This window comes from Felis catus, chromosome C2, assembly GCF_018350175.1.
Source record: "Felis catus isolate Fca126 chromosome C2, F.catus_Fca126_mat1.0, whole genome shotgun sequence".
In the NCBI taxonomy this organism is placed as follows: Eukaryota; Metazoa; Chordata; class Mammalia; order Carnivora; family Felidae; genus Felis; species Felis catus.
Window position 1 is genome coordinate 49,273,812 of NC_058376.1, and position 25,264 is coordinate 49,299,075.

The following is a 25,264-nucleotide window of genomic DNA, read 5'->3' on the forward strand; positions in this document are numbered from 1 at the left end:
GTCTCCCACGCCTTGCTAATCGAATTGTATATGATGGCCCCTTGCATTAATTAACATTCACTGAGTTCTCTTTCTGTGCCAGGAATTGTGCTAAAGCATTTACATATATTAGTTTATTCAGTTTACAAAATTCCTATTATAAGGGCTGAAGCATTGCAAAATGACAACTGCCTGTCTTGGAAGAGCTAGGTTTCTATTTCTGTCTATTGCAGCCCAGGGGCCGGCTGGCAGTTGCACAGAGAAGGGCAAAGCCCTTGCCTGGAGGCTTGGAAAAGGGAGCTCTAGCCAAGCCCACTGGGAGGATCAGTGCCTCAATTGCTTGAGCCCTTCTGTGGCTAGAAACTAGCATATGATGGGGAGTGGCAAGAGACAATCCTTGAATTGAGTGTTGGAGTACTTGACTAGGAAACAAAAATGTAATGATTGGTCTATGCTACCTACACAAGCCGCTCACTCTAAAGGGATTGGTAACTAGGTAGTGGAAAAAATTTGCAAAGTCCAGTGAAGTGGCTGACTGATGTTAAGAAAGCTGTAGTGGGACTCCTGGGTGGCTCAGGCGGTTAAACATCCGACTTCGGCTCAGGTCATGATGTCACAGTTTGTGGGTTCGAGCCCTGTGCCCATCTCTGTGCTGACAGCTCAGAGCCTGGAGCCTGCTTTGGATTCTGGGTCTCCCTCTCGCTCTGCCCCTGCCCCGGTCATGCTTGGTCTCTCTCAAAAATAAAAAAATTTTTAAAATTAAAAAAAAAAAAAAAGCTGTAGTTACTGGTGCCTAGGTGGCTCAGTCGGTTAAGGGTGGGACTTTGGCTCAGGTCACGATCCGCGATTCCTGAGTTCGAGCCCCAGCTTGAGCTCTGCACTTACAACTCAGAGTATGGAGCCTGTTTTGGATTCTGTGTCTCCCTCTCTCTGTTCCTCCCCTGCTTGTGCTCGCTCTCTCTCTCTCTCTCTCTCTCTCTCATAAGTAAACAAACAAACAAACAAAAAGAAAGCTGTAGTTTTGTAGAAACCAGTAAGAATGAGTTAATAGCGCCTGGCTGGCTCAGTTGGTGGAGCATCCGGCTCTTGATCTCGGGATTGTGAGTTTGAACCCCACGTTGGCTATAGAGATTACTTAAAAATAAAATCTTAAAAAAGAGAAAAGAATGAGTAAATAGAAATCAGCATGGAATTGAAAAGCAAAGAGGAGGAATTTGACAGCTTGACCAACTCTGACCAGATTTTCAGAATACCTGATATACTTGGAGGATATTATCTAAATAGATGATGGGCAGATGGATGCCTCAAGCTTCCATGGCTTGATGAATTTAGTCAACTCTGACATTCATACATCTCTCTTTGTTTTAAATCGATACTGATTAAACAAATGTTTGAGAAAGAAAGAAAGAAAGAAAGAAAGAAAGAAAGAAAGAAAGAAAGAAAGAAAAAGAAAAAGGAAGGAAGGAAGAAAACCACCTGAGTAGAATAGAAGATAGAGCCAAGATTTACCTGTAGGAATTTGGTCCACTGAACCCTGGAATTTATAGTCCCTTCTCAAGCATTTTAGGAATATTTTATTTTACTGGTCTTCAAAATTATGTTTGGCTTGAGTAGTTCTGCGGAGGAAACGCAGGAAACTAGATCTTAGGGATTTTAGTTCTTTTACTATTTCCTGGAGGTCATTCTTGAGCTGGCATTTCAGGGTTCTTTGTAACACATTGTGTGTATCACACCTTATATTATGCTCACATGCTCTTAGAATAAGAAAGTGTGGGGTACCTGGGTCATTCAGTCAGTTAAGCATGTGACTCTTGATTTTGGCTCAGGTATGATCTCAGGCTTGTGGGATTGAGCCTCACGTTGATCTCTGTGCTGGGTATGGAGCCTGCTTGGGATTCCCTCTCTCTGCCTCCTCCTGCTCATGTTCTCTCTTTCTCAAAATAAATAAACATTTAAAAAAAACTATACAGCATTAAAAATTATGAAGCTTTCTTTAAAATTATGAAGCATTAGTAGGGTGCCTAGCTGGCTCAATTAGTGGAGTATTACACTCTTGATCTCTGAGTTGTGAGTTCTAGCCCCACATCGGGTATAGAGATTACTTTTAAAAAATAAAATTATAAACCATTATTAAAATGACAAATTATGAAGTATTCTATAAAATCTAAGTCTATGGGGTGCCTGGGTGACTCAGTTGGTTAAGTGTCCGACTTCAGCTCAGGTCATGATCTCACAGCTCCTGAGTTCAAGCCCACATCAGGCTATGAGCTGAGAGCTCAGAGCCTGGAGCCTGCTTTGGATTCTGTGTCTCCCTGTCTCTCTGCGCCTCCCCTGCTCATGCTCTGTCTTTCTCTCCTCCAAAAATAAATAAACAAAAAAAAATTTTTTTAAATCTAAATCTAATCAAGTCTTCATATCTATCAACTATATGAAATATGGAGGACAGGAACATGTGAAACAATTCCATAGGGATGCAACTGGCATCTATAGGATGACTTAAACTCTTCAACAATATGTAAATTGAAAGGAGAGAGATTAGAGCCTATCCAATTGACAAGACAAGCTGCATAAATAATTTTCATGGCCTGGTGTAAAATGAAAGTGGTGTCTCCTTTTTCAAATAGCAGGATAAAGGTATAAAATATTAATCTCTTTCCTGTCTTCAGTAATCTGTCTCTTGACCTTTCATGGTGGTTTTTCATTTGCTGTTTAACTTCATGCTCCCTTAGGCAAGGACATTCGATAGGGCCTTGCAGCCCCTCACAGGTGCCCAGGGACCTGCCTTGTGACTTGATGCGTGCATTGGAACAGGCAAGGCCAAACCAGCTCTTGGGTTGCCCCTCCTGCTGGTCTCTGGACCAACATGTTGCGCCCCACAATAGGGGGGCGGGGGCGGTGTCCAGCTGGCCATCTCCTTCCACCCGGTACCCCCTGCCTAACCCACAGGGAATGGGCAATCCCCTGGTATGTGTTATGTATCTGGATCTTGGAAGGGGGTGGGCAGCAAGCCGCTTTTGGAATGCATGGCAGTGTGGCTACCTTTGGTGAGTGGCAGAATCAGCCACTCTCAGAACCCATCCCTAGAAAATGAGGAGGCTGCAGGAAGTGGACCTGCGGGTGAGCTGAGGCTCCAAGCCCCAGGCACATGCCCCATTGTCCCCATTGTACTTCACCTACAGAACAGAAATTCAAGGACAGATTTACAGCTATCCTAGACAGTTAATGCAGAGCATTAAACCCCAAGTGTGGGATGCACCTAAGTGTCAGGCCCTGTGTGACTGCATTGGTTGCACAACTTGAAGCTGGCTCTACCTATGGATTAAAAGAGATTTAAGAACTTCTGCAACCAATTGCAACATATGGACCATATTTGAGGCCTGATTTGAACAAACATGCTGGACAGACCATATGGGGTAATTTGAATACTGATTGGATTTTGGATGATACTTAGACTTACTATTAATACTTTAGGTGTTCTAATTGTACTGTGGTCATGTTTAATTTTGAAAAGTGTTCTTATACTTCTAGATACATACTAAATATTTATAGATGAAATAGCATGATGGTTGGGATTTGTCTTAATATAAGGGAGCAGCCAGTGGCTAAGGGCATGGATGAAAAAATGACCAGGAATGGATAATAGTTGAAGCTGGTGTTGAGTTGGAGGGTTCATTAAAATAGTCTCTATATTGTTATGTACTCTTTTAATTACTTTTCCCTGATAAAACATTTCAAACAATTCTAATGTGCTTTGGGATAGAAAGATTTAAGTCCCACAATTCGATCCTGGAAAATAGGGAGGGTAAGCACCATTTGTATTATTTTGTAACTAAAAATTTTTTTAATTAAAAAATTACTTATACAAGAACAGCAGCTGTATTCATAACAAATACAGGAAACACTGTAGGTGCCCCATCAATAAGTGAATATATAAGTAAACAGTAATATATATTTATACAATGGACTACTACACAGAAATAAAATGGAATGAACTTAAAAAAAAAGTTTATTTATTTATTTTGAGAGAGAGAGAGAGCAGGGGAGGGGCAGAGAGAGAGGAAGAGACAAAATCCAAAAAAAGGCTTTGTGCTCTCAGCTGTCAGCACACAGCCCGATGCAGGGCTCGATCTCACGAATGGTGAGATCATGACCTGACCCAAAATCAAGAGTCAGGTTGCTTAACCGACTGAGCCAACTAGGCACCCCTAAAATGGAATGAACTTTTGATTTACACATCAATATGAGTATGAAAAACATTGTGCTAAGTGGAAGAAGTCTTACCCCCAAAAAAGTACCACTGTATGATTCCATGTATATCAAGTTCTACACCATGCAAAACTAATTTTTGATGGGAAAAAAATCAGAACTGTGGTTACTTCTGGGTGGGAAGGGAAGGATTGAGCCAGAAGGTATATAAGGGAGATTTCTGGTAATGGTACTGTTCTATCTCTATAGATTGTGGGTTAATTACACAGTTGGTCAAAACTCAGGGGATGTTCGCTAAGATTTGAGGATTTTATTGTATGTGAATTTTACTTTAAAAGAAATGAAACTAAATAAATAATGAGTACTAGTTAATGAAATACTGGCTTAAGTAAATAGGGAGAAGTATAGTGAATGGATGGAGGAGATAGATAAATGGAAAGATGTATGATAAAACAAGCATAATAAAATGTCAATAAGAGAATCAAAGTAGTGAGTTTATGAGTACTCACGGTAAAATCCTTTCAAATTATCTATATGTTGGAAAATTTTCGTTATAAAATGTTGGTAAAATAATTAAAGGGAGCCATCTTCTGGAAGAAATTGGTATTACTGATTGGCTCAAAAATGCAAGAAGGAAGCATGGTGTTTGTATCCTTCAGTATGTAGTAACTGCTTATTATTTGTCACATATTCTATTGGTTCTCACTCATGTGCTCAAGCTATCTTCTTTGACTGGAAATCTTTCCTCCCTTCAACTGGCTAACTTCCTGCTCAGATTTTTAATTCATCCAAGGAGGTTTATAAATAGTAAATATTTTAGAATTTGTGGGCTAACAAGCAAAATTGAGGATGTTATATAGGCACTTATATAATAATAGAAAAAAATTTTCACAACATTTTCATTGATTAAATTTAAAATATAATGACAGTTTTGAGTATGAGTTTTGGTAAAACAACTCTTTTAAAGAGAAAAATGAAATTCTTTTGGGGGGAGGTAGAAGATAGACATTTCTCTTAATTAGGGTTTAAAGTTATTCCCTACCATTAAAATCAATTACAAATGTTTGACTCTCAATCCTGATCTGTAATGAGATTTCACATACTTCATCTTTGAAAAATGTGTTTTCACCCAGATAAATACTGCTCAAAACTAATACCAATCCAAGGGCATATGATAATTGAGCATGTCAATCTTTTAGAAGTCAATTACAGAAGTAGATTATTCTTTTGATATTTTCTTTTTAGCATGATTAATAATTATTTCCAATTGAAAGTTAAATGAAAGCTAATTGCACAGTGAAGTGGGTCTTAAAATATGGAATTTTCCTTTGTATTTGCATGGAGATCTTTCAATACCACTAAAATTATAGTTTGAGCTCAAAAATATAACCACTGCAAATCTGTTTGAGAATGGAAATCTTGCTTTTTGATTTAACTTGTAAATCTACTAATGTTATTTTTTGTCAAAATACCTTAGAATAAGTTTTGCATGTAAGTGCTGTGTTGTTTTATAATTTTAGGTTGAGTTCATTAAGAAGTGTCATTAAATGATCAAAACTAGCAAATTAGCAAAAACTAATTCTAAAGCCTTTCTGTCAGTGTTCCATAATAGTAGTTAGGAGGGTTCTTTTCATTTAGAGAAACTTCAATCTTGACCCTGAGTTAAAAAAAAATCACAATAAAACATTATTAAATGCTGTGTGGTAGGGCAAGTCGGGATATTCAGCGCCTAATTCTGACAAGATTTCATGGAAGTCCATGAGAACAAATGAAGTTTATTATTAACACTACTGGTTCAATAACACATGGTAGATTCAAATGTTTTCCACAAAGTACCTGTTGATTGATAATACAATAATGGTATAACCATAGAATTTAGCACCTTACATATTCACAAGTGTTGAAAATGTGTCAAACGGAGCCTTTTTCCACTTACATAAGTTGTAACACATCATAGCTGATTTCACTTCAGATGTAATTAATTAGTGTTTTCTCTACTTCTTTAACAATATTGTCACCTGTTTCATGTAGCCTATTCCTAGAAGCTATTCTTCAGTCGTTTCAAACATTGATTTCTGGAACAAATGGGCACAAATAAGCTGTATCAATAACACCTGTCCATTCATTAAGAGCCATGGGAAACCATTCAAAATAATTTGCCTTCACCAAATAACTTAAACTGCCTATTGATGTTGTTCCCAGCATCTTTAACACTTAAAGCAGCTGTTCTCACCTAAAGGCTAATGGTCTTAAACCAGTTTATTTTTTCTAGATATATTTCTTCAGCTGCTGCAAACATCATTTAATTAACATACCATGAGTAAATGACTTTCTTTGCCTGTCTAACAAATGAGCCACGGGCTCTTTTCTCTCATTTCTTTCTTTGAAGAAATTTTACTATGAGGAGACATCAAAATTTTCTAACTTTTCACGTCGGGCTCTGGGCTGATGGCTCAGAGCCTGGAGCCTGTTTCCGATTCTGTGTCTCCCTCTCTCTCTGCCCCTCCCCCGTTCATGCTCTCTCTCTGTCCCAAAAATAAATAAACGTTGAAAAAAAAATTAAAAAAAAAAAAAGGGGGGGCACCTGGGTGGCGCAGTCGGTTAAGCGACCGACTTCAGCCAGGTCACGATCTCGCGGTCCGTGAGTTCGAGCCCCACGTCAGGCTCTGGGCTGATGGCTCAGAGCCTGGAGCCTGTTTCCGATTCTGTGTCTCCCTCTCTCTCTGCCTCTCCCCCGTTCATGCTCGGTCTCTCTCTGTCCCAAAAATAAATAAACGTTGAAAAAAAATTAAAAAAAATTTTTCTAACTTTTGTGATTGATTCCTGTGGTTTGGGAATGTTGTGATGGCTGTTTAGTCTGGTGGGTAGACATATCTTGCATTCTTTAAGCACAGAGAATGGTTCACTGCAGAATAATCATAATATTTTGCCATCTAACTTGATAACAAAATAATCCACACTTAACCATACCTTAAAGATGGAATATTTTAAGTCTACATTTTTCTTTTTCTTTTTTTTTAATATGATAGGTATATGTTGGTAATAAAACAAACCAATAAATTGTCACAGTATGGTAATAACGCATGGCACTTGAAATCGTGTCAGGTAAAAATGTGTTGTGGTGCTTTGTAGTAGGTAATGGAAGTGATAAGAATGCCACATATGGTCTCAATCATGAGTTCTTTATTGTATGGTAAATGCAGCCATTAACAATAGGTAAATAAGTTTGGCTTATTCCAAAAATATATTATTTATGGACACTGAAATTTGAATTAAATATAATTTTAGGTGTCATTAAATGTTATTCTTTTGATTTTTTCCAGTCACTTAAAATGTAAAAGCTAGGTGTGCAGTGTGCTCTCTCTCTTGCAAAATAAACTTAAAAAGAAAAGAAAATTCTATAATAATATTTGGACAGAGGAGCGGATTGCTCTGCCTTATTATTATAAAAAGGCTCAGTTGGAATTCTTTCCAGAGAGTCGGGCTGAACAGATAGTGAGTTCTCCCAGAGAGAGGAAACAAAACAGACGGGGGAACCAATCAATGATTGTCTCCACCATGCCCACTGTATGTAAACGGTTAGCTCACCATTCTTCAAAGCAACAAGATTTCAGGAAGGTGGACAGAAACAGTCTTATAAATTATAATAGACAGATAAAATAATTACTTCTAAATAAATGGAAGGGCCAAAACAATGAATATAGAGGAGTTAGCCATGTCAAGATGAGATACTAAAATTTTTATTTTTTCCGCATGTAATAATCAGCTAATATCTGAGAAAAGAAACAGGTGGAAATAAATAATTTCAAGAATAAAGCTACTGTGAGATATTTTTCAGGTGCCTTTGATTAACTGGAAAGAAGTTGTTTCTTGTTTAAAAGAGTGATAAAAGGATTCTTGACATTTTAATTTCATTCTCTTTTGAAGTGTTTCCAAAAGGCAGTGGAACCTATAAAAGTGATTCATCATATTCCCAAATGAAAATTAAGTGAATGTGTAAATAAAAAGTTCCAAGTTTCATTTGTACTTGGAAGACTGCTTAAAAGCTCAAAAAGTTCATTTATAAGAGTGGTAGTTTTTACCCCCCCCCCCCCAACTTGATTCATTTTTTAAACTATTTTTTTCTTAACTTTGTTTATTTAGAGAGAGAGAATACCATGCAGGCTGTGCACTGTCAGCACAGAGCCTGACATGGGACTTGATCCCACGAACATGAGATCATGACCTGAGCTAATATCGGGAGTCAGACGCCGAATTGACTGAACCACCCAGGTGTCCCTACTTTCTATTTTAAAATGGTGTAGCATATATCTGTTTATTTTTAAAAATATATTACTGTAGGGGTGCCAGGGCGGCTCAGTCAGTTAAGTGTCTGACTTTGGCTCAGGTTATGATCTCACAATTCCTGAGTTTCAGCCCCCGTCAGGCTCTGTACTGACAGCTTGGAGCCTAGACCCTGCTTCAGATTCTGTGTCTCCTCTCTCTCTGCCCCTCCCCTGCTTACACTCTGCCCTGCTCTCTTACTTACAAATAAGTAAATTAATAAAAACATTAAAAAATAAAAGATACACTTGTAAAAATTTTAGAAAATGACAGGCAAGCTAGAGGCACCTGGGTAGCTCAATCAGTTGGGTGTCAGACTCTAGATTTCGGCTCAGGTCATGATGCTGGGAGCATGGGATGAAGTCTTGTGTTGGGCTCTATGCTGAGTGTGGAGCCTGCTTAAGATTCTCTCTCTCCCTGGGCCTCTCTGCCCCTCTCCTCACCTGGTACTCTCTTTCAAAACAAAAACAAAAACAAAAACCCACATGCAAGGGAAAAGTAATGTCTCCGTAATCTTCCTACCCAGAGAAGTCCCTGTTAACGTGTTGGTTTGTTTCTTATCAATCTCTCACTTTTTTTTAAAGTTTATTTTATTTTGAGAGACAGAAATAGAGAAGGGCAGAGAGAGAGAGCGAGAGAGAGAATCCCAAGCAGGCCCCTCACAGTCAGCACAGAGCCCAATTTAGGGTTCAATCTCTCCAACTGTGAGATCATGACCTGAGCCAAAATCAAGAGTCAGATGCTTAACAGACTGAGCCCCCAGGTGTCCCTCTTTTCAATCTCTTATATATCTAGATCCCTGCCTCCCATATTTTTTTAAAACAAAAATGAGTATATACCGTACATAGATTTGGGACTGCTGTTTTCAAGAAATAGGTTTTGAAAATTTCCCTGTGGCCAAATTTTTGGTTATCTCATACCTTTTAACTTTTTTTTTTTGCTTTTCTTCCTTTCCAGTTGAGAGAATAATATCAAGTAGAAATGAAGTATATTGATATGCTGAGGAATGCAAATATGTTAACTTTTTTCTTCTGAAATTATACTTTTAAAACTTTGAAATCACTAAGATTTTCATATTTAACTACAATACAAAATCTATAATACAGAAAGAATACAAATAATAATAATATCTTTAAAATACAAACTCCCACCGGGCACCTGCCTGGTTCAGTTAGTAGAGCATGCAACTCTTAATCTCAGGGTCATGAGTTCAAATCCCATGTTGGGCATGGAGCCTACTTAAAATACAATTTTAAAAAAAGAAGAAGAAATAAAACTAGAGTAAAGAAAATGTTATGAAGAAAATCAGAAATTCCCTTTCATGCCTTCAAATGAAATTATAAACTCAAAAGGCTACTTTATATAGATATTCTCTAGAAGGAATTGGCAAACTATGGCCCATGGACCAAATCCAGCCTACCTCCTGCTTTTGGACAGTCTACAGCTAATCATAGTTTTTACATTTTATTTATGTATTTATTTTTTAAGTTTTTAAAATGTATTTATTTTTTAAATGTTTATTTTTGAGAGAGACAGAACGAGTGAGTGTGAGTGGGGGAGGGGCAGAGAGAGAGGAAGACACAGAATCCCAAGCAGGCACCAGAGGCTGTCAGCACAGAGTCTGATGCAGGGCTCAAACTCACGAGAACCATGAGATCATGACCTGAGCTGAAGTCGGACGCTTAGCCAACTGAGCCACCCAGGTGCCCCAATTTATGTATTTTTTTTGAGAGAAAGAGAGTGCGAAAGCAGGGGTGGGGGGGGGCAGAGAGAGAGAGATGGACAGAGGATCTGAAGTGGGCTCTGTGTGGACAGGCCTGAACTCATAAACTGTGAGATCATGACCTAAGACAAAGGCAGATGCTTAACCAACTGAGCCACCCAGGTGCCCCTACATTTTATTTTTTTTAAGTATATAGTATTTTTTAAAGTTTATTTATTTTATTTGAGAGAAAGAACAGGGAGGGAGAGAGAGAATCCCAAGCAGGCTCTGCACTGTCAGCACAGAGCCTAACACGGGGCTCAAACTCATAAACCATGAGATCATGACCTGAGCCGAAACCAAGAGTGGGTTACTTAACTGACTGAGCTGTCCAGGAGCCCCCACTCCTGAAAGTTTATAGCAATAGCAGAACCAGAGTTTTGTCTGGTTTATCTGACCCAGAATCTGGATGAAAGTATTCCTATTATAGAGTCAACTAAGTATAGTCATGGATTTTTAAAAGACTGGCTAGATGTTCCTGGGCACAGTCCCACATCCTAAGTGAACCAGGAACCCTTTAAAATCACACCACAGTAAGTCTTTTGTGCTTCAGATACAGCTTGTACATCTAATTTATTTAACTAAATTGCCTCATCTTATATATATGTTAAACCTTGCAAACTCAAATCAAGTAGGAGGATTCTGCTGACCAACACTATGAACCTTTCAACAAAGGAGCATTTGTGGGGGTGGGGGGGTGTCAGGCCTAGGCCCCACAACACTTTCCTTTGTATCAGCACAGTGTACCTGATCTCTGCAAGGGCTGATAGCCCTGAGTCATCCCCTGCATCTGTAATGCAGCTGCCCAGTGCTACTGGCATTATCTAAGTAAAACCCCTATTAGCGTGTTAATCCCCTCCTCAAACACTTCCCTCTTGAAATTCACCTTTCAAGAGCTAACATAATCTGGCCTCACATACCTCCCACCATTCATTCCACTAATTTTCATTTGGTGTTTTTGAGTGAGGGATGGACAAAATGAACCTTGTGTTTTAGAAGGTTAAACTGCTCATGTAACAAGGATGAACTGAAGACTAGAATAGTGGCAGGAAGGAGACTGTTGTAATCGTGAATGGTAACCTTTAACAGAGCAGTTTCAGGAGAGCATTATATACAAGTTTAGATAACACAAATAGAAAAGAAACTGGAACAACACTTGTGGGTAGTGCAATATATCTTCACAAAACAAAGGAGGCTTTGTCATTAGGATGAGAACTTATATTTGAAAAAAAAGTAAGTATAATAACTTTGAAGATTTAAAGCTTTAAAACTACAAACTCTTCTCAATAATTTAGGCTGGCTGGGTTTGAGGACCCAGAGGGGGTCCCGTAGGACCAGCCAATGCGATCCTTGGCTTTATACAAGGCAGAAATCAAACAGCAGCTGGGAAGAAGTGAAAGTAGCATTTATTGAAGATCTAGAGAGGGCAGATACAGACCGAGCATCTAGGAGACTCAGAAAGGAAAAGGAGAATGAGTCTCATCTTTGCTTGGGGTCTGGAGTTTTTACTGAGGATGTTGGTCTGGTGTACATGTTCTGTCAGGCATCCAGGAACTGGTCAAAATAAGGGCAAGTGCTCAGGTGTCCTTCATGAGTCGTTTATGCCTTGGAGCCAGTGGTCCTGGTGTCAAGGTGTCTGGAGTCAGTGGTCTTAGAAAATGTTCATGATGACCTCGCTCCTTAGATGTTACTTTTGTGCTGGAAGATTCCAAAGAAATCATTAACTCCTTGACATGTACAAGGACATACATTACTGGTACTATAAGCCACGTATAGGGGAGCCATGTAGGTCCTAGCAAGAATATAAGAAGGAAAAGGAGAAAAAAATGCAGGTTTTTTTTTCATGGGGTTCCTTTAGTTCCCATATCATTACAAGAATTTTAACACTGTAAAGATTTTGAAAATGTGCTAGTTTTTTTTATTAAAAAAATCTTTATGTGAAGGTTTAGGTGCATAAAAGTAAACATTTTCTTCTTTGGTTAGTAGTCATTGGCAGACTCTTATGGTCCTGCTCCCTTATCTGTGACTTATGACATGGAAAGAGGAACTGTCACTATATCTATTCATGGAAAATCTAGAAATCCTGAATGAATATTAACATTCCTTATTATTATTTGTTCTTATTTAATAAGTGTTACACACAATAACAAAACCCAAAGAGTGCAAAAAGTTATACACTGATAGGTTCATGTATTTTGTCTGTCCACTTGTCTGGAAGAAAGGCTGCAACCCTTTCAGATTATTGAAGTGGTTTGTAAATCAAAAAGAAGGTTAGAACCAAAGTTAAAGAATTTCAATAAGAAAATTCTTCAATAGGGGCGCCTGGTTGCCTCAGTCTGTTAAGTGTCTGAATCTTGATATTGATATCACTGTTCATGAGTTTGAGCCCCGAGGGCAGCTCTGCGCTGTCAGTGAGGAGACTGCTTGGGATTCATTCTCTCTGTCTCTCTCCCTCTTGCTCAACAAAACAAAACAAAACAAAACAATAACAACAAAACAAAACAAAAAACAACCAAAAACAAAAAAACTTGCAAGAGGGAACTTTACTCCTCAGGTATCCTCTGGGCTACCAGGATCCCCCTCCCAAGTCATTACCCTGCTAAATTAGAGAGAATTGTAAACACTTTCTCTCTCTCTGCGCCAGAGACTCCCCTCAATTCTCACGAGATATTCCTGGAACAAAAGTAGGAGACAGTATTCAGACTCACTTTGTTCTTACACCTATATAGTAAAATTGCACTTTCTAGGTAAGGCGTCTCTTGGTTAGAAGAGAAACATTCCTAGTCTTAATTACCTCTTCAGAACTAGGAAATTTGTCTTCAGACTAAATCAGTGGGAAATTGAGTGAAAAAAGGAGTTAAGGCAGGTGTAGTCACAGAGATAGGAGAACCCAGGAAGAAGGGAATGCTCACAGGATCAAGGGCCTGGAAATCCAAAAGTGTGAGTTACCAGATTTCCCCAAACACAAATGATCAGAGATTTTCTACAATGCTGTTCCAGCAAGAGGCGAGTTCATAATAAAGGTTGCAAGGGGAATGGAGGCATGTGTACTAGAAGTTGAAGTTCCCTTTGTACCTTCTGTACTGCTGTTAGGTTAGTTTTTCACTTCTTTTGAGAATAACCTCATTACCACCTACCCTCCCCTGCAGCCTGTGCTAATGTCTTTCATGTACTTCTGAATCGTTTTAGAGTCTACACATCTTTTAAGCCCTAGCTCCGTTTCACTTCCTCCTTCAAGTCTTCTTTGAAGATTGTTGTTTCTGTCTTTCTCCATTTGCTGAGATCTTTCTGTGTTTATAGTTGCAATCATGCTAGTTATCAGGAAATAGTTATATCAAAGGTGTAAGCCTCCCGTAGCGTTGGGAAGTGTAATTCTTGAATTTGGAGACTATGTTGTAAACTTCTCTTGTATACTCCTTGGAAAAATCCTAGGTTCATACTTATTAAATATACACCCAGGTCTAAATTTCTTTTAAATATTCAAGAACCACTTAAAAATACTTTATAGAACTTTCTATCCCAGAATGCTTTAAATTTTCATATGAAATGTATCCATTTTGACTATCTCAACAAGATCTCCCAAGTCATTCTTATAGCAGAGTTGAAAACTTTCAACTTATTCAGAATTGTCAAAAGAAGGGGCAGCCACCTATGCAGTGAGAGGACTTCTAACACTGAGCGCTCAAATTCGGTCTGCATTAAATAGCGACCTTATAATTATCTCAATGGAAAAAGTGTCAAATTTCGGAGACACCTAGAAAAGGGAGTGAAACGATCATCTAACAATACAGTTGCTTATTTGTCAGAAAAGGGAGCTGACCCGAGTTCCTGAACACACTGCGGCTCAGACTCCAACCCGGGTTTTACACCATTAGGTGCAGACCAGCCAATTGGGCCGTCTGGTTGCCGTGCATCCTGGGAGCTGTAGTTTCCGGCTGCTGCCCCCTGACTACAGGCTCCACCAAGCAGCTGGAGGACGGTTGCTTGGTATTATTAGCAAGCGGGAAGTATGGCGGTGGCGCGCGTCGACGCGGCTTTGCCTCCTGGAGATGGTAAGGCGATCCTCACCCTTGAGACCTAAGGTTTACTCCACGGAACTAAGTTAAATAGTTACCTGGTGGAGAGAAGGAGCCTGGGTTTAGGTGTGCAGTTCTGTACCAGTTCTTTCGATGCGGGACTGTGGGCGTCGCGGAGGCGCGCTCCCTTCTGGGAGTTGTAGTTCCTGAGTGTTGCCTAGTTCTGCGGATTTGCGGAAAGGGTCGACCTGGGGACTACATCCCCAGGGTCCTTCGCGTGGCCGGGCTCCCTGGCTCCCGCGCTTCTGAAGCTGCTTGGGTGGTAGATTTCGGGCTGCGGTGACCTTTCTTGGATGTTTACTTCGAATTTTGGATGCCCAAGTGAAAACTGCCGGATCTCCCTCTTTAGCTTTGCCTGTCTCCTTTTCCCCTAGCTTCCTATCACGTTTAAGAAACCGTCTTTCAACCACAGCTCCCTGACCGACGTTAAACCCTTTTTTGGAAGTGTCCGGTGGCTGTGATAAAATCTAGGGGGACCTAGAGGCCACAGTTCTACACCCCTTGTTTTGCAGACCAGGTCCTGGGATCGGGTTTGGTGGCCACCCAGCGGAGCGCAGGGTGTGGATGCTTCTGTGACCGGGAGTCGCCGGGCATGGGCCGAGCTCCTTTGTTTTGGTTACGGCTCCGAGGCTCCGCTGCAGCCTACTGGGTCCGGGGCTGGTCGAGTCCTCTCTCCAAAGCTTGGATCTGGGGGTCATTATCTGAGGGCCGTAACTTCTCGGAGTATGTGTGGGGGCGGAAATCGATAGTTCCAAGGGGTCTGTCGACCCCGTGCAAAGACTACATTTTCATTGCACAGCACATAGCTTTCACCAAATTCTCAGAGAATCCCGTGACAAGCCCCCCCTCCCCCCCCCCCCCCCCCCCCCGCCAATGCTAGAATCCATTAGACAATGAAAAAAACGTTGAAACCTTTCAGGAGAGCAATCTCGCATAATTATTTCCCACAGTAATCTTAATCTGGGTATAAATTTGAAATTGGCAGTTTCTGTGGCCCCACCCCTTTTTGATATCTGCTTCTCTTAAACTGCACCCCCCCCCCCCCCCCCAGCCCACCACGGGAACTACAGTGATAGCAGTAAACATTTAAGGAGTACTTTTTATGTGAGCCAGATGATGTTCTGAGGCTTTTTTTTTTTTTTAATATCTCCTTTTCTCTGTAGAACAACGTTGTAAGGCAAATATTATTATCATCCCCATGTTATAGAGTGGAAAAGTGAGCCCCAAAGAGGTCAATAACCTGCCCAAGATAGCACAATGGTTAACCCGGGGAAATAGGATTTGAAACGTCTGTGAAACTAAATTACTTTATTGGCTTCTGTGGGCCAGGAATGGGGCTAAGTTTTGTTTATATCATTTCTTTTTTTTATCCCCACCTCAATCAAGTGTATTGTTCTCAATTCATAGATAAATTAACTGAACTATGATTTTTAAAATAATCGGGGACTTTAGGATATACTGGTAATTAGATTGCAAGCAGGTTGATCTCTATCAAAAGATTAGTTCCATTAAAAAAAATACAATCATTACTTAGCCACAAAATATGGGATAGTTCATATTTAAATGTGAAGCATTCCACAGCATTACATCATAGAAACTTGAGTAGAATATCACAGATTTTTAGGTGTAATTTTTGATATTTCTGAGAGAAAGTGAATAATTTCAATCTGTGGTCTTTTAGAACTTGATTGCTTTAGTTTTTAAATCTTGATATTTATTATGCCCTGGTGTTTTTTAACCTTAAATATAGAGATTTTATGAATATAATTCCATCCCTATGCTCAACCATTGTATTTGTGTTTTCTAACAATTTCTCTTCTATTTTCAAGGATCAGTGGTCAACTGGTCAGGACAGGGACTACAGAAATTAACTCCAAACTTACCCTGTGAAGCTGATATTCATACTTTGATTCTGGATAAAAATCAAATTATTAAATTGGAAAATCTTGAGAAATGTAGACGATTAATACAGGTAGGTATTGCTATCTGGGGAAATAGTTATATACAACCAGTTTATTATTATACAAAACAATAAAATAACCTAACAAAAAGCAACTATACAGGCCTGGAAAGCAGTAAATGTTACCTTAAATTTTTACATGACAGTTTTCCTTGAAGATGAACATTTATTTATGTGCTGCATTTAAAATAGACTAGAAAAAGAAGCATTTGTTAAAAAAGGAAATATTTTATGTTGGCAAAGCATTGTGTTGCTAAGATAACCTTTTATGTTATGACGGAGGTAAAGAGTTCATTCATTCATTCTTTCAATTAATGTTTATTGGTCTCCCTTTATATATCTGGTACTGCTCTAGATTTTGCCAGACATTATAAGGATCTCATTCTTGTGGAGCTTATATTCTCAAGTAATTTCTCTGTTAAAAGTGTTTTCTTTTGAATAGTTGGAGAGGTTCTGATGGCTCAGTTTTATGTATATTCTCCATTGCTTAGGAACAACTTACAACAACAAACACTGTAGAGTATTTAGACAAAATATGTGAAAAGTTCAAACTTGGTTTGCATATTTGGGAATATTTGGCCATGTAAACAAATCTTTTTAACCATTGTCATGTGAAAATAATATGCATGTTTTACTAAGAATAATGATATCTTTTCCTTTCCACAGTTGTCAGTGGCTAATAATCGGCTGGTGCGAATGATGGGTGTGGCCAAACTGACCCAACTCAGGGTGTTAAATTTGCCTCATAATAGCATTGGCTATGTGGAAGGGCTAAAGGATCTAGTACATTTGGAATGGCTGAATTTGGCAGGAAATAATCTCAAGGTGAATTGTTTTTTTTTTTTTTTAATGTTTATTTATTTTTGAGAGAGAGAGAGAGAGAGAGAGAGAGCCAGAGCATGAGCAGGGGAGGGGCTGAGAGGGAGAGGGAGACACAGACTCCGAAGCAGGCTCCAGGCTCTGAGCTGTCAGCACAGAGCCCTACACAGGGCTTGAACCCACGAACTGCGAGATCATGACCTAAGCCAAAGTCAGGCACCCAACGGACCAAGCCACCCAGGTGCCCCGAATTGTTTCTTTTTTTAATTTACAAAGGTATTCACTATAATAGTGAATACAGAAATAAATAGAATAAAACGTGAAAGTACCTACTCCCACTTCCCAGGGGATCATTTCAGTTAACATAAACTGAAAAAATAATTTATTTTGAAACACATAACACAGTCCCATAGTGTTTTCAATGTGGACAAAGAATCTATATTATACTTAGAGGAATAGATCAAACAGTAGAATGGAATGTTAGGAGGGAGACTGTATCATGCTGCATTAAGCTTTGAATAAACGCTTAATAATATAGTAGAGAATATACTGTTTTAAAAGTAAAGAGAGGGTGTTGTATGCAAGCGATGAGTCACAGAATCAACTCCCAAAACCAAGAGCGCACTGTATACACTGTATGTTAGCCAACTTGACAATAAATTATATTAAAAATAAATAAATGCAAAATAAAAGTCAAGAGATCTGGACTCTAGTCCTGCTTTCACCACTTAGTAGCTCTAAAATTTTGGTAAGTTAAAATCTCTGTGTCCTATTTTTTGATATGTTAGATGAGGGACTCAATTAAATGATAGTAATAGCTGACTTATTGATCAGTTAATTAATGCTAGATGCTATTCTAAGCACCTTAACTGTCAACTCATTCAATGTCATGACAGCCTATGAAGTAGGTATAGTCATTATGTCCATTACATAAATGAGAAACTGAGGTCCAGAGAGGTAAAGTAACTTGCTTAAGGTCACATAGCCAGGAAGTTACAGAGCCAGGATTTGAATCCATCCAGTGTGGTTCCACTCTTTACTTATAAACTCTATACTATACCAACTGTCATGTGTTATCACTAAGGTTTTTTGAAGCTATAAATATCTGGGATGACATGGTTCTACTCTCAGAGGGATAATGAGGGTGGAAGCTTGTTACATAAGAATTTACCAAATTCTATTATTACTGCCCCCTCTTTCTCTTGCTGAGCTCTCCTCCTCTGCTTACAATTGGAAGACTCAGCTACGAGGAACTAGGGAAGAATTTTGTTTTTTGATTTTGTGTGATGCTTTTCTTGTGACAGGCCATAGAACAAATCAGTAGCTGCACAGCTCTACAGCACCTTGATTTATCAGACAATAACATACCCCAGATTGGTGATCTATCGAAATTGGTATCACTGAAGGTAAGTCTGTTTGCTATGTCATTTCTGAAATTTTATATTAATATACCAAAAGAAAGTGATCTGATTGGCCTAAAATCATCCTACTCTGTATGAAGAACAGATCGTAACTTCTGATAAAAATTCTATTAGAGTACCAGAAATGAAGTATAAAATACTCTGTTGTTAGTTTCTGTAATTGATTTATTTTAATTAAAACTGATCATTGTAGTCAAGGTTAATTCTTATTTGCCATCCTTTGAACATAATGAAGTCCCCTTTATGTCTAATCAGCCAACACTAGCAGCGTAGCTATGTAATATGTAACATATTGGGCTGACATGTAATCATTCCTGAACTTGAATCTGTTTTTTGACACTCGGGATGGCTGTTTTTTGAGTAATAGTTATCACTAAGTTATCAAAAGTAACTTCACTTTAATTTAAAAAGTAAACCTGTAATATATAGCACTTTTTATGGAGAGGAATGAATTATGCAATCAAATAAGTAACAGTTGCAGTTGAAGCTTCAAAAACATGTAGGCTTTTTCCATATTTTTGCATCGTTGGATATTATTAGCATTAGGTGAATTTGTTAAACCTTAGAAGCAGTGTTATTAACTCACCGTTCCCCATGTCTTGAGCATAAATCATTTTTAGCAGCAATTACTGTAAACAATCTGATGTGTCCATATACTAAGAGAATTCAAATGAACTAAGGATTTTTTTTTTCCTGGAATGATTATTTTATCAGAACCCTGGGTATTCAAAGCCTTTAGTTATTCATTGTTGCTGACATAATTTGAATCAGCTTTATCTGAAAATAGCATGTTCTACCTTTCTTAAGCTTTTAGCTTTCAAGAGAATATAGTTGTAAATTGTGGGTTGTGGGTTACCTCCCTCTTTTGGAAAATTTGCTTTATGTGATTTTTTTTTAAGTTTATTTATTTATTTTGAGAGAGAGAGTGCAAGCAGAGGAGGGACAGAGAGAGAGAGGGAGAGAGTGAATCCCAAGCTCTCAGCTCAAAGCTCAACATGGGGCTGGATCTCACAAGCTGTGAGATCATGACCTGAGCCAAGATCAAGAGTCAGATGCTCAACTGACTGAGCCACCCGGGCACCCATATATGTGATTCTTTTAATGTTGTCTTTCACTTTTCTCACTCTTTATTTTGATTTTGTATTAAAGGTTTTATTTTTAAGTAATCTTTCTACCCATTGTGGGATTGAACTCATAACCCATGAGATCAAGAGTTGCATGCTCTACCGACCAATCCACCCAGGTGCCCCTATTTTGATGTTTTAAAAGGAAATGAACAATATGTTGGAAATTGTTCAAGTTTTAATAACTTAAATCTCAAAAAATGCTAGTTACTGTACCAAGTGTGTGTTCTTGGACACATCTTTAAACGTTCTTGAGCTCAGAATGTGGACACGAAAAGAGAAAGTTGGATTAGAAGACCACCTAGGACCCTTGCAGCGTTATTAATCTTTGCTTTGTAAGTGATGAAAAGTATAATAAAATAGGTCCCTTTATTTTTCATACTCACCATTTTGGTTATGTCAAAATAGATACATTTGTAATTTTTTCATTTGTAATTTCATTCTGTTTTTACCTTCAAGACCCTGCTTTTACATGGAAACATCATCACTTCTCTTAGAATGGCACCAGCTTATCTACCCAGAAGTCTTGCTATACTTTCCTTGGCAGAAAATGAAATCCGCGACCTAAATGAGGTAAAATTTGAGGGTATTTTGTGGGATCCAGGAAGCTACAAAGAATAGAAGAGATGCAGGATAAAGTTGTGAGCTCGCTTGTGAACTGTGAGCATCTTGGAAGACACTACCATTAAGATGAAACACTGGACTCAAGATGATCGTTATTTTTCTTTCTACTTTTTTTTGATGTCAGTGGGTCATTAACGCTTCATTTCATTTGTAATGCTGCAACTTTTGTTCCATTTGGAAAGGATTTGTGGTAGATGTATATATACATTAAAGGGGTCAATAAAGGACACTCTACCTTTCTCTGGCTACTATGTTTTCAAGATAGGATTTTCTCTATTAGGAAACATTGCTGATACTTTGTAAGCGGTTTTGTGAAGCAAGGACAGATGGTCATATTGATGGAATTTTGGAAGCCTTTGGATAATGTAAGAGTGGTACTTGTTGCTTTTCAGAACAAGAGGGAAATTGTTGCATTCTCAAACTGCCAAAGATGTGTAATCAACAATGGAAGCCCTGTGCTTGATAATGAATAGTCTATTTCATTCAACAAAGATATCCTTTGTTTCAGATCTCTTTTTTGGCATCCTTAACTGAATTGGAACAGTTGTCAATCATGAACAATCCTTGTGTGATGGCAACACCGTCCATTCCAGGGTTTGACTATCGGCCATACATCGTCAGCTGGTGCTTAAACCTCAGAGTCCTAGATGGATATGTGATTTCTCAGAAGGAAAGGTGAACATGACCTCTTTAATATCACATTAATCATGGAAGTTACCATAAAGACCATTTCTAGCTGGCTACAGTTTAATAAACGAAATATTTCTTAAAATGTGCATTTAGAAATTAAGATCATTAATGCAATCATATGGCAAACTATATGCTGGTCGTTTAGGATTTTCTATCCTAAGAAGGGATAAGATATAAATATCAGCCCCAGATGCTGGGGCTAGTGAGTTTAACTTAATGCCCAACTTACAACAATTTGATTTCTAAAAGGTCTTTTGTTGGTTGTTCAGAGGCTTGGAGCATTTTTTTTTTTTTTTTATGTTTATTTATTTTTGAGAGAGAGAGAGAGAGAGAGACAGACAGAGCACAAGCGGGGCAGGGGCAGAGAGAGAGGGAGACACAGAATCCAAAGTAGGCCCCAGGCTCTGAGCTGTCAGCACAGAGCCTGATGCGGGGCCTGAACCCACAAACCACGAGATCATGACCTGAGCTGAAGCTGGATGTTCAACCGACTGAGCCACCCAGTCACCCCTGGTGCGTTTTCTGTAGAAATCATGTTATGGATGCTATATAGGGTCTCAGATCAATCCCACAAAAGCTTCTAATCCATCCTATATGTAAGGGTGGTATTAATAATAGGACCCAACTACCATTTATAACAGTGATTCTGTGGGAAAATTCCTGCCAAGTTCCCATTTGGAACTGGTAGTAGGCATGCTGATTGGTCCTCCCCTACTCCTCCCTGTGAAGCAGCAGAAGTGGAACTCCCCTATTTCTCTAATCATGGATGGTTTCTACACTTGGAGCTGGTACCTCTGCATGATGGGGTATTCTGGACACTGACACGTGGTCAGTGGAATCAGAGCTTTAGGGGAGATAAGAAACTAGGATGTGGACAAGAGGGGGAGAGCAGAGTTAAAGGGCATGAGAATTGAGATGAGTGTATTCTCTTCACTGTGCCTCATTTCACCTCCCCCTCTCACTGCATACCTACATGCACTCATGGACTCAACATGTATGTTATTTCTTACCATTTCTCTCCATCTGTACTAGAGACTGATAGTAGCTGCTTGAGGGGTATGCCCGTGGGAGGATGAGTGGTAGATTACTGACAGGGCTTTCCTCTTCCTTCTTCCTGCTGCTTCATCTAGTTGCTCAATAAGGCATGGGGCAGTGAGGAATGGCAGTCAGGACCTACATAGTGTAGGGGAGGGACATGTGTAGGGTGTAGTTTGCCTACAAAAAAGTGTGGCTTGTCTTTTGCAGTGTGTTGCGGTGTACTCAGAAACCTTATTTTGTTTTCAACTATGGGTAGTTCTAAAGCTTGAATATGGGTTTATATCTGATTATCTTCTCTGGCTCTTCCTTTAACAGAAAAAATACTTGTGAGATTTTTCTATGCAAGTATGACTGGCAACATTTTCATGTAGGAGGCAGGAGGTGAGATGGGCAGAGATAAGACTTTGTTGTAAAAAGAGACCTGGGAAAAGGGACAAGAGAAGGCTTCGCATCTTTCCCTCCCACCTATTAGCTGTGTGGCCTGGACAAGTTCCTTAGTTTCTGTGAGCCTTTGTTTTCTCATCTGTAAAATGTGGATAATAGCTTTCAAGACTGAGGATCAGGATAATGCATATAGCATAATACTGATCATATAATAGGTGCTTAATAAAGGATAATTGTCAGTATTACTTAAAGATGGAGACTGAAAATTGAGGTGTTTCATAGAAACTAAAGCAAATGCTAAAAAGCAGAAGACATTTGGGGTGCCTGGCTGACTCAGTTGGTAGAGCATGTGACTTGTTTGTTTGTTTGTTTATATTTTTATTTTTGAGAGAGGGAGAGAGAGAGAGAGAGAGAAAACGTGAGCAAGGAGGGACAGAGAGGGGGACAGAGGATCTGAAGCAGGCTCTGCAGTGACAGCAGCGAGCCCAGTGTGGGGCTTGAACTCACAAACTGTGAGATCATGACCTGAGCTGAAGTCAGACGTTTAACCAGCTGAGCCACCCAGGTGTCTAGAACATGTGACTCTTGATCTCAGAGTAATGAGTTCAAGACCCACATTGGACATAAAGCTAACTTAAAAAAAAAAAAAAAAGAGATGAGAAGATGAATTGTTGAATAGATGAATAATAATGCAAAGGCTATGTTTGTACACTGTGGAAATAGTTTTAATACAGGTGACTTTAAGATGAATTTGCATTTTTTTTTTTAACTTTCTCTGATTTCAGAGATTTCAGGAAGTAGAGAAGAAGTAGGCTTTCACTGGGGTGGTCTTTCCGTGGGGTCATCCTACACTAAATAAGTATGGAATGAAGGAAGAGTTGGGAGGATAGCACAATAGCAACAGATTCTCCCCACCCTCCTGCCCCAACATTTAAAAAAAACTGCAAGGTATCACATAATTCAGATATAGTTAAAAAATAATATTTAAAAATACCTACATAGTCACCACTGAGAGTAAGAATAGAACATAGTGAGGTGCCTGGGTGGCTCAGTTGGTTAAGCATCCGACTCTTGATTTAGGCTCAGGTCATGGTCTCGAGGTTCATAAGCTCGAGCCCCACGTTGGGCTCTGCGCTGACAGTGCAGAGCTTGCTTGGGATTCTCTTGTTCCTCCTCTCTCTCTGCCCCTCCCCCACTCACACTGTCTTCTGTCTCTCTCAAAATAAATAAATAAACTTTAAAAAAAAAACAACCCACAACTCTGGAAGTTTTGTTTAGGAGGGCGGAATTATTATAAGGGAGAGCTGTCATATGAGTAGCTGAGCAGTGTTCAACACATTTTCCTGGTCAACCTTGGGGATTGCCCTGAAGGACAGGAAGGAATTTCCAGTTTTTGTATCTACCCAGCCTGTTGTTTGCGAGGAACATCCAGATTAAAAATTTTCTTCATTATGAAAAGTATTCCAGGTTCTTGGATGACTTCAGGTAGCCACATGTTGAATGTGTGTGTCACTGGAAAGAGTAAGTTGAGCAGTCAGCCACTCCTGTGGTGCTGTGACTGAGTGCTTTCTCAGAGAGAGGCACACCTGTGCAAAGACCAGCACCTTTGTGTAGAACTCAGTATTTGGAGTTCTTTTGGAATTTGTTTCCATTTGTTTTATTATTTATGCATCCTAGTCCCAAGCTACACCTCTGTTGTTTAGTTGGAGATCAGAACTTACAGAGCAGAATTCTGGAGTAGAGAGAGTACCATAGTGAACACCTAAATACCCACCATACTCCTTCAGCAATTACCAACTTTGCCTATCTTGTTTCATGTATTGCCCACTTTTTTTGTTGGACTATTTTATTATTTTTAAAAAATGTTTACTTATTTATTTTGACAGAGTGAGCAAGCAGGGGAGGGGCAGGGGAGGGGCAGAGGGAGAGGAAGAGAGAGCATCCCAAGCAGGTTCCACAGTGTCAGTGCAGAGCCCAACATGGGAATCGATCCCGCCAACTGTGAGATCATGACCTGAGCTGAAATCAAGAGTCAGACACTTATCTGACTGAGCCACCCAGGTGCCCCTTGTTGGAATATTAAAAAAAAATTTTTTTTGATCTTTATTTTAGAGAGAGAGAGAGAGAGAGAGAGAGAGAGAGAGAGACAGAGTGTGAGTGGGGGAGGGGCAGAGAGAGATGGAGACACAGAGTCCAAAGCAGGCTCTAGGCTCTGAGCTGTCAGCACAGAGCCCGATGAGAAGCTCAAACTCACAACTGTGAGATCACGACCTGGGCTGAAGTTGGATACTTAACCAACTAAGCCACCCAGGCACCCCTCTACCCCTTGTGGAATATTTTAATGTTTTTTTGAGACAGAGAGAGACAGAGCATGAGCGGAGGAGGGGCAGAGAGAGAGGGAGACACAGAATCGGAAACAGGCTCCAGGCTCTGAGCTGTCAGCACAGAGCCCAACACGGGGCTCGAACTCATGGACCGTGAGATCATGAGCTGAAGTCGGACGCTTAACCGACTGAGCCACCCAGGCGCCCCCCCTTGTGGAATATTTTAAAAGCAAATATTAAATATCATTTCATCTAATACTCCTTTTTTTCTTTAATGAGAAACAGCAGATTGTTTTAAGTTCTCTCTCTTAATAGTTGTTACTTCTATTATGTAAATTATTCCTTCAGTTTCAAGAGAAGAATCATATTGCAATGATTTGAAATTAATAGGTTAAGCTGAATGATTTTTAATTTTGTTTTTCTTTGAATTGGCAATGCTGTTTTAATTGGCAAGGAGATTATTTTACCTAGGAGAATGTTGTATGGATTAATAAACTTGTGTAATGATACTGATGAATGTGAAGCAAAGGCAGA

The 25,264-nt window shown here is 39.3% G+C and overlaps 1 protein-coding gene and 1 long non-coding RNA gene across 2 annotated transcripts in view; one reads left to right on the top strand and one right to left on the bottom strand.

Annotated features, from left to right (window-relative positions):
• Positions 1–11,654: 11,654 nt before the first annotated feature.
• On the bottom strand, positions 11,655–15,170 carry LOC102899117. Its single transcript, XR_441114.4, has 2 exons — positions 14,385–15,170; positions 11,655–11,968 (listed from the first exon to the last, which is right to left on the bottom strand). It is a non-coding gene; the product is annotated as an uncharacterized LOC102899117 (long non-coding RNA).
• Positions 14,114–25,264, top strand: part of CEP97 (centrosomal protein 97) — a 29,825-nt gene continuing 18,674 nt past the window's right edge. The window contains exons 1-6 of the mRNA XM_006936013.5: positions 14,114–14,322; positions 16,176–16,318; positions 16,973–17,131; positions 18,430–18,531; positions 20,130–20,243; positions 20,803–20,969. Of these exons, the coding sequence (XP_006936075.3) occupies positions 14,280–14,322; positions 16,176–16,318; positions 16,973–17,131; positions 18,430–18,531; positions 20,130–20,243; positions 20,803–20,969 (728 nt within the window). The 5' untranslated portion in view covers positions 14,114–14,279. The remainder of the gene's footprint in view (positions 14,323–16,175; positions 16,319–16,972; positions 17,132–18,429; positions 18,532–20,129; positions 20,244–20,802; positions 20,970–25,264) is intronic.